At 41.8% G+C, this 9,883-nt stretch overlaps 1 protein-coding gene across 4 annotated transcripts in view; it reads left to right on the top strand.

The window, feature by feature from the left end:
• The window catches only part of TPST1 (tyrosylprotein sulfotransferase 1), a 91,388-nt gene extending 83,823 nt beyond the window's left edge, over window positions 1-7,565 (top strand). For 2 of the 4 annotated variants that reach the window (XM_015104193.4, XM_060405861.1), the window contains exons 4-6: window positions 1,913-1,963; window positions 4,573-4,619; window positions 7,011-7,565. In XM_015104193.4, the coding sequence (XP_014959679.1) occupies window positions 1,913-1,963; window positions 4,573-4,590 (69 nt within the window). In that variant the 3' untranslated portion in view covers window positions 4,591-4,619; window positions 7,011-7,565. Of the gene's footprint in view, window positions 1-1,912 lie in introns of all 4 variants that reach the window. The other 2 variants (XM_060405859.1, XM_060405860.1) reach the window with 1 other exon arrangement.
• Window positions 7,566-9,883: the final 2,318 nt, after the last annotated feature.

The raw sequence follows: 9,883 nt of genomic DNA on the forward strand, positions 1-9,883 counted from the left end.
TTCATTCTAACTGTACTGCTCTGCAGGGCCACCTTTGTGATAAACCAATTATCTGTAAATGAGGGTCTGTTTCTGGACTCTTCATTCTGTTTCATTAATATATGTGTCAGTCTTTGTGCCAAAACCTTACTGTCTTGATTATAGCTATGTTTTTTGTATGTATGTGTTTTTTGTATGTTTTGTTGTTGTTCAGTTGCTAAGTTGTGTCTAACTCTTTTCAACCCCCTGAACTGCAGCACACCAGGCTTCCCTGTCCTCCACTATCACCTGGAGTTTGCTCAAGTTCATGTCTGTTGAGTTGGCGATGCTATCTAACCATCTCATCCTCTGCCTCCCTCTTCTTTGGCCTTCAGTCTTTCCCAGCATCAGGGTCTTTTCCAGTGAGTCAACTCTTTGCATCAGGTGGCCAGTGTATTGGAGCTTCAGTTCCAGCATTAGTCTTTCCACTGATTCAGAGTTGATTTCCTTTATGATTGACTGGTTTGATCTCCTTGCAGTCCAAGGGACTCTCTAGAGTCTTCTCTAGTACCACAATTCAAAAACATCAATTCTTTAGCACTCACCCTTTTTATGGTACAACTCTCACATCCCTACATAACTACTACTAGAAAAACCATAGCTTTGACTGTGTCTTTGCTTTTTAATATGCTGTCTGGTTTGTCAGAGCTTTCCTTCCAAGAAGCAAATGTCTTCTAATTTCATGGCTGCAGTCACCATCCGCAGTGATTTTGGAGCCCACGAAAAGAAAAACTTTTACTGCTTCTACTTTTTCTACTTTCCCCACTTCTTTTGTATGTTTAATGTAACTTAATTATAGCTGAATAATAATGTCTTAACTTCCCTGGTGGCTCAGACGGTGAAGTGTCTGCCTACAATGCAGGAGACCCGGGTTCAATCCCTTGGTTGGGAAGATCTGGAGAAGGAAATGGCAACCCACTCCAGTATTCTTGCCTGGAAAATTCCATGGATGGTGGAACCTGGTAGGCTACAGTCCATGAGGTTGCAAAGAGTTGGACACGACTGAGCAACTTCACTTTCAATAATGTCTTAATATATTTTGGAATAAGTCCTTCCACCTTGTTTTTTTTAAGATTACCTTGATAATTTTTGGCCCTATGCATTTCCACACAACTTTTATAATCAGCTTGAAATTACCCCTTTTTCTTCCCCCAAAAAGCATGCTAGAGTTTTTATTGGAAATCCTGTGAGGAGAATGGACAGCTTTATTATATTGAATGTTACAAACCCTGAAAGTGGTGTGTCTATCTGGTCTTTGATTTCTCTCAATAATATTTTATGGTTTCCTATGTAAAGATCCTACACATCTTTTTAAAAACTATTCCCTAATTGTGGCTGCTTTTAGAAACATAACTTTACATATTGAAAAGTGCAAGTTTTTAATTATAAGATTTCATGAGGTTAAAAGTATATATCATTTTAAGAACCACCTAATATTCAAATTACTATGGGAATATTGGGTACGTTAAGAAAAGTAAAGCTGGAGATTTCAGAAGGAAATCAGGAGGAGCCTGTTCCTAAATAGTGTGACTTCTTTGCTGGATGCTGGAGAGAGATGGCCAAGGGCTTACTTTCTCAGCTATTAATAAAATAATTGGAACTTGGAATATTAGGATGCTTTTCTTTCTTCTTTAGAGACTCTAAGCCTTCTCCCAGGCAGCCCACATTTGGGACCACCTAGGCAAGAGTAGAGCAGGTGGGGTCAGAGTGAATAGAAATTTCACTCAGTCCTCAACTCTGGCTGCTCTTGAACTGACAGACTTCCTTCCTATTCCAAAACTCACCAAGAGTGAAGCAGTGAACCCACCCACCATCAGGCAATGCAAGCTTCCCAAAGCGATGATGACAGTGCCTATTTCCTTAAATTTATACTTGGCTTTTATTTTTTTTCTAGGTCTATAAAGGAGAATTTCAGCTACCTGAATTTCTTAAAGAAAAACCTCAGGTACTGTATCTGCTTCCTCCTCTTGGTGTAATAATAAATGGGTTCTTGCATTGAAGTCATCCTCTCAATGAGATAATGATATATGCTGGGGGTAGAAAGACTGGCTTCTGGTAATTGTTGATTTTATCATTTAACATAGTCTCAATTTCAGAGTGCTCAGTGTCTTCCAAAGCTAGGGAAATACTTTATTGATAACTAAAATCTGATTGCTTGAGGTCACTCACAAGCCTCACAGTATCGCACAAATAAGGAACCTGCCTTGGTGAATCTTCTCCAGGCTTCTGATACCTTACTTGAAATAATAATGTACAGCCACCCTTTGTTCATATTATGTGTACATCATTGCCTTTTGGTTTTCCTCATTTGGAGCCTAGAAGACTTATGAGTACATTTTACACACAGCCATTGGCCCTCAGCTACCAAGTTCACCAAGCTGGGAGTGGGTGATGTGAGTTTAAAGCTTATAACTTTTACTTTTTTTAAAAATTAGAGCAGATCCAGAGGTCTCCTTGTCATGTTCCACTATCACTTACTTGAATTCCAATATTGTTCCTTGAGTTGAAGAGGAATAGGTGATGCAATGGCCAACAGATGTAGAGTAGCCCAGAGTGTCCTGCAAGAGCATATCTCCTGCCGTTCCTGTGTAGTCGTAGGAAGAAGTCAGTGACTATTGCCTGAGCCAAGAGAAGATGTCCCTGTCCAGCATGGTGATAATGCATGTCGCTTCCAGGTTGCTGCTAACAGCAATTAGCTTGTTAATAGGAAATGAGGACCCAGCACTGAATTCAGTCGCTAAAAGTGTTCCAGATCTGGATTGTTGAGGGGAACCTCACAGACTGTATGAAGTTGTGTTGCCTGAAGCAAGACTAGAGTAAACAGGCTTTTCTCTAAGAGTAGCTGTATCTCAACCAAAGTCAAAAACTCTGTCTTCTCAGATCCTTGTCTTAAAACAACCATTAATAATTGATACATATTACTTGAGTATTTTAAACTACTTTCATGGTATATGCTCATTAACATATATTTAATTTTAATCCATCCATCCATTCATTTATTCAGCAACTGTCTACTGAATCACTTTTATGTGTGAGAAATTGGAATGTGTCTTCAAGACTCCGATCAACTTTTGCAAACAAGGGGGCACAGGGGCCCTGAGCCTTGGCTGGGCAAGATGCACCAGAAACCTGGATGAATTCATGAACAAGTGGTCACTTACAGGCTATGGCAGCTGGAGCAGGAGAATAATCCAAGAGGCAGTCTTAAAGAAATGTCCAATCCACAGGCTGTTTTGCATAATAAATCTGAAGGAGTCAAGAAAGGGACTTTAAGACTGAAATTAATGGGACAGCCCTGATTCACAGCATACATAAAAATCCTTTCCAGGTTTATTATAGAACTCAATGTGAAAGGCAAAATAATAAAGTGTTTAGGAGGCAATAGAGAATATCTTTATGACCTTAAGAGGCAAAGATTTCTTAAACATTATAAAAAATACTAATCATTAATTTTAAAATGGATAAGTTGGATTACATTAAAATTGAGAATGTTTACTTATTAGAAAGCATCATATAAAAAAGTACACCTTAAGTAGGAGAAAATTTTGAAACAGAAGATTCATCAATATAGAGAATTTCTGTAATAAAGAAAAGATAACAAAAAATAGAGTAAAAGGCTTAATATAGGCACTTCAAGCCCTCTGTTCAGGTTAGTTTCATTTAATGCATCACATAGGTACTTAGAAAAAGAGCCTATAAAAGGCTTTGATTTAACTCCTAATAAAGAGAAAACTGAAGCCCACAGAATCTCACATCTGATCTTTCGTTAGAATTCTCACAGAACTCAAGAAAGCACTGTACTTAAGATTACAGTTCTGGGAATTCCCTGGCAGTCCAGTGGTTAGGACTCAACGATTCCACTGCCAGGGACCTGGGTTCGATCCCTGATCTGGGAACTAAGATTACACAAGCCTTGCAGTGTGGGAAAACAACAACAACAAAAAGCAAGATTATAGTTTATAAAGGAAACAAGTCAAGACCAACCCAATGAAGAAACACATAAGACAAGGTCTGGGAGAGTCTCAAACTCAGAGCTTCTGTGCCCTTCTCCGAGGTGGGCGGGTACGTCTCCCTCACAGCACATCCATGTGTTCACCAACCAGGGTGCTCCACTGAACTTCAGCATCCAGAGTTTTTATTGAAGTCTAATTACATAGGCGTGATTGACTGACTCACTGTGGTAGAATTGAACTCAATCCCCAAAGTCCCCTACCCAGAAGCTGGGCTGGGTCAGGGCCCCAGCCCTCAAATCACAGGTTGGTCTTCCTTGTGATCAGCCCTCATACTGAGTCATCTTATTTCTTAGCAGATACTCAGGTATAATCTAAGGGGCTCATAAATAACAAAGACATTCATGTTACCTAGAAAATTCCTAGGATTTAGTCTCCCTACTAAGAACCAGAGACAAAAGCCAGTCTTCTTTACTGTCAGCAGTAGCAGACAGAATTCAATAGGAAGTCTAATCAGAGCCTGCAGGCTACATCTGATATTTCAATAAGAGCAGTCACTTCTCATGCTGACCGACTTTAAAACATCTTTTGCTTCCTTCCACAGTCTGAGCAAGTGGAGTAGCAGAGCCAGGAACCTCTTACATACATGAGGTGAGGTTGGGGACACTGCTGGCCTGGACCTTTGGGTTTCACTCTTGTAGGAGGCAGCGCGGTGGGGTGGGGAGCACAGCTCTGGAGTCAGTTCACCTGGATTGGAATCTTGACTGTGTTTGGCATTGAGCAGACTACTTAACTTCTCTGTGTCTTAGTTTCTTCATCTGTAAAGTGAGGACAGTGTAAATAAGAGATTGGTAGAATGAGCCATAATAATGTCTGCCAGAAGCCTGACACACGGTAAGCACTCAGTTGTTATTTTCAGTATGAGGAGGGGTGTTAAATGGTAAAATATTTTAGCTGAAAGAAACACCCTCAACCACCTGTTTGCTGATAAGGAAACTGATCCTGGAGAGACCAGTTTATCGGTCACGGTCACATCACAGGTTGGAAGAACCCAGTAGTAATGAGCGCCATCTTCTGACGTCCAGCCAGGGATTCTTTCGCCACCCATGCTGCTTCCTCTTTGTGCGGCATGTGCCAACATTTTTGCGCTAATACTTTTGCTTGGTTGGTTTTTCAAGTCTGTCCTTGCTGATGTTAATGCATTAAGGTGTTATATGTTTATAAGCCATGCTGTCTTGTAGTTGAGGGCTACAGTGTGGGGCAGGCCTTCTTGGCCCCCTTTCTGTCTGAGTGATCATCAGGTACATGTCTTGGATTCCAGTGGCAAAGCTGATTCTGAACTTAGACCTCCTGACGTGGCTGTTCAGACCTCACACCACTCTCCCAGATTTTAAGATTCCATTTTGGTCTGAATAATGTGGTTATGTTGTAGACCAGGGGTCCCCAGCCTCTGGGATCTAATGCCTGATGCTCTGAGATGGAGCTGATGCAATAATAATAGAAATGAAGTGCACAATAAATGTAATGTGCTTGAATCATCTCGAACGTCCCCCTACCCCTGGTCCATTGATAAATTATCTTCCATGAAACCGGTCCCTTGTTTGCTTGTTGAGGTCCCTGGTGCCAAAAAGGTTGGGGACCATTACAACCATTTGGAACTTGAAAAGCTTTCATTAAAATCTGATTTTTATCATAGTTTTGTTTGCTATTCTATTTTTACTTTATATAATAGCCATGTATTGACTGTGTACTCCATACCAGGCATGAAATACCAAGCATCACATATATATAGTATATGAATAATATATGATAAATGATATCTTTAAGATCTATGAATTATTCATATATATACACACACACATATATATGAATGATTTCATTCAAATCTGGCAAGTAGGTGGTATTTTTTCTGTTCTGCTGATGAGAAAACTGAGATTGAAAATTCAGTCTGAATAAAACTTTTATGATGTGCTGTGTATTAATAGATTACAGATAGAAAAAAGTGAACACTGCTATACCATGTCAAAATTACCAATGACAGTGAATTAATACTATTCATAGGTCTTAGGATTTATGATTGTCTTTTGCTAAGGAGCAAAATGTATAGACTTAAACTCAGTGGGCATACAGGTATAACAGCAGTTATCAGGCCTTGTAATTTTGTTTATTCAAAATATTTTCAAAAGTATAGATGAGAGTCTTCTCTGGTGGTCCAGTGGCTAAGACTCCATGCTCCCGATGCAGGGGGCCCAGGTTCAGTCCCTGGTCAGGGAACTAGATCCCACATGCCACCACTGAGTTCAAAAGTTCAAATGCTATAACTAAAGATCCCACGTGCGACAACTAAGACCCAGTACAGCCAAAAAAAAAAAAGTATTCGATGAATTCCTTCCTGGAAACATTCATACAGGGATGCATTATTGACAAGCTGTTTTACAGGACAGATGACTCCAGCTTTGAGTTGCCACTACAGCAGCAATACATCCTTGTTTGCTTGTCGAGGCCTGTAGTGGCCCCCATGCGATGAGAGAAGAACTCAGGAGAAGCTAGGTAGACACCAAAGTATCTCAAGACAAATCATAGTCTTTTGTCTTGTCTTTGGGATCCCTTTGGTGTATGAACAGCAGTCACTGTATTTCCTAAAGTTTGCTTTAAAGAACCTCAGTATCCACCTTTTGATATTAAACAGTCAGCATTCAACCCCTGGACATTTGACATCCCTGTCAAATGCCCTCAGAGTTGCTTCAATTGCAGACGACGGTTGCAGTCATTTGGAAATGGGCAGGAGCAGTCCTTGCTTTGGCTTCCATCCTTTTGTTTTGCATATCAAAGCTCCTGGCAGGCATCTAAAAGCATCCCAGACTGAGGGAGAGTGTGCCTCTCCAGTAGTCCTTCTGAAGCAGCTGTTCTCAATGGTCCATCCCCCTGCTTGTCTCCCCTGCTGTGCTGGGCTCACAGCTGGAAAGGAAGTGGTGTCGTGCAGAGAAGAACAAAGTGAGGTTAGAGTACGCACCTCTGATGCATTCTGTTTGTCTGCCCTAGGGAAGACTGCTGCCTTTTTGGCCACAGAGAAATCTCCAGGACTGGCTGTCCCCTGCTGAGATCAGTGGAGTGTATGTACCATGCCTACATCTCCTGCTTATTTGCCAGTCTCCTTCCCCTGAGAGAGTGGGATATCAGCACACGTTGGGACCCTCCTGAGTGACCTGCCTCCCATGTACAGCGCTCTCGATCCTAATTACACACACAGCCCTGTGGAGAAGGAACCCAGCGGGGATGTGTGCTTTCTGTTAAAACTGCTCTGGCCCTCATCTTTTCTTACCAGATTCCAAACTTTGTTTTCAAGGGGAGGGTTTAAAAATGGGATCCTGTAAGCAAAATTGGGCAGTTTCATCTTGGACTAGGTTGTCTGTACATGTTCTAATGTTTTGTAGAACACTTGTGCCTGTTGAAATGTTTGATGTGGATAATGTTACATATCTTAATTATTTAAATAACTCATTGTATTGTTTCTGAGAAGTTGAGGAATTACCACATACATTTACAATTTGATGACTTTTGTATTTTATTTTTCAAAATAAAAGCTTTAAATGTGAAGCACTCTGCTAGTTTACATGTTTTCATTGCTGTGATTTTAGAGAAGCAATAAGACGTATCAGATGATCTAATAAACCAAAGTTTCTTCAGTTCCTGTATTTCAGATATTCTGAGTGGAGTTTTTGCTGTAATTTATTTCAGAGAGACCCACTACCATCCTTTTGTCTCAGAATCCTGTTCTTTTGTTTCCTTCTCAATTGTCTGGTCTCCATAAAGTCTAATTTCAGAGAGACTTCCCCTGATGCCCTTTCTGCCAACCTCATTCACAATATCTTATCACACTTTGCAGTTTTTAATGTTTCTTAACTTCTTAAATTCTCTGTCTCTTACATTAGATAGTAAGATCCTAGAAGGCAGAGATGTGTCTTTCTGTGTTCATTTTTGTATTCCTGACACCTAGCAAAATGTCTGGCACATTGTAAGAACCTAGTAGAATATTTGGTAAATGATTAATCTTCCCAGAAGCCTCTAACGTATCCATTTCAGATGAAGAAACAGAGGCCAGCCTGGTCAAGCCACTTACACGAGGCCCCTCAGCTAGTGCCACGGACATGGTTTCAAGCCTGACCCTACAATCCTTCTTTCCGCTCCACTCCCCTAGCCCTGTCCCCTTCAACTGAAAATGAATCCTGCTGCCAGATCAGTCCTTTGTTCAGCACTATGTCTTAAGTCACTCTTTCGTTCAAAACCCTTTGATTCTCTAATGCCTCACACATGACATCTGAACTATTCTGCCTCCACAGTGTGGCCTTGGCACCCCTTGTGAACAGCACACTTCCTCCCAGGGTCCTTACACTATTTTCTGCTTCTTCCAGATGCCCAGAAACCCAGTCCCTCTCCCATCTCCCTGGGAAATCCCAGCTCTGTTATGGGCTCAGCTGTCTTAAGTCCCATTGCTTGTTACTGCTCCAGTTACTGCTCCAGCCTCCAGAAAGCAATAAAATCAGCTTTAGCATAACATAATTCGTGTTTTCGTTTTTTCCTTATTTCCTGTATTAGTCTTATGTTACCAGCATTGTAGGGAGGAGGTCACACACCCTTCCAGAGCCTATTAGAATGGGAGGCAAGGACATTTGTAAACTATAGCCCAGCCTGACTCCAATACTCACCCCTAGGTGAACATATGGAGAAGGTGATGGCACCCCACTCTAGCACTCTTGCCTGGAAAATCCCATGGACGGAGGAGCCTGGTGGGCTGCAGTCCATGGGGTCACGAAGAGTCGGACATGACTGAGTGACTTCACTTTCACTTTTCACTTTCATGCATTGGAGAAGGAAATGGCAACCCACTCCAGTGTTCTCGCCTGGAGAATCCCAGGGACGGGGCAGCCTGGTGGGCTGCTGTCTATGGGGTCACACACAGTCGGACACGACTGAAGTGACTTAGCAGCAGCAGCAGCAGGTGAACATAAAGATTTTTATTCCCTATGCCTGCCCACCTCTGGAGACTCCACCTTCAGGATTGGGATTGTGTTGGAATAGGAAAAGGAACAACTGCACAGAACAGCTGGCTCAGGAAAGAAGAACCGCTGCACAAGTGGCCCAGAGAAGCAGACGCTATGGTGTCTGCATCCCCATTGACATTCCTTCCTTCTCAGAGCCTGATTTTCCCATCTGAGCACATTTTCTGTTCCATGGAACATCTTAGAGCACCCCTATGAAGATGACTATTATTTGTGAAATGTTATGATTCGATGGAATCAAATGGAACTCCTGTTGAACAAATGAAAGACACGTGGAGTAAAATTTAAAAAGAGGTAACCGGGTGAGGGACCAGGGGAGATGTGTCACCTGTGAAGGTCAGAGAGCTGCCTGCGGCCCACAAAGCCGTGGCTGCAGCCATCAGGTGAACCTGTGGAGCCAGGGAGAGGCCGGGGTCCTTAGCATCTGAGGAGGAGCTTGGTGAGAGCAGCATCTGTGAAGAGTCATAGTATTCCAAAATGAGAGGAAAAAAATCTTAGTAATCACTCTAGAAACATTTATCAAGAACTTCTCATGGTCCGAGCCCTGTGCCTGAGTGCACATGTCTAAACTCGTTTAATTCTCAAAATCACACCAGAGGTAGGTATTATTTCTACCTGCATTTTTACAGACACTGGGTCAGGAGGCAGTACTAGCTTTCCAGACCAGCTAGTAAGTGATGGAATCAGGATGCAAGTACAGGCAATCTGGCTCTAGAGCCTACACCCTTACCCAGCACTCTGCCTCTCAGTAATCATCTTTTTACTAGAATAGAAACTTGTCATTAGCACTGAGTGACAACTATTTAAATACCCCCCTTGTACTTAGTCATTTGCTGGGTATAATTGTTGTGCCAA

The sequence above is a fragment of the Ovis aries genome, chromosome 24 (genome assembly GCF_016772045.2).
Source record: "Ovis aries strain OAR_USU_Benz2616 breed Rambouillet chromosome 24, ARS-UI_Ramb_v3.0, whole genome shotgun sequence".
Taxonomy (NCBI): domain Eukaryota; kingdom Metazoa; phylum Chordata; class Mammalia; order Artiodactyla; family Bovidae; genus Ovis; species Ovis aries.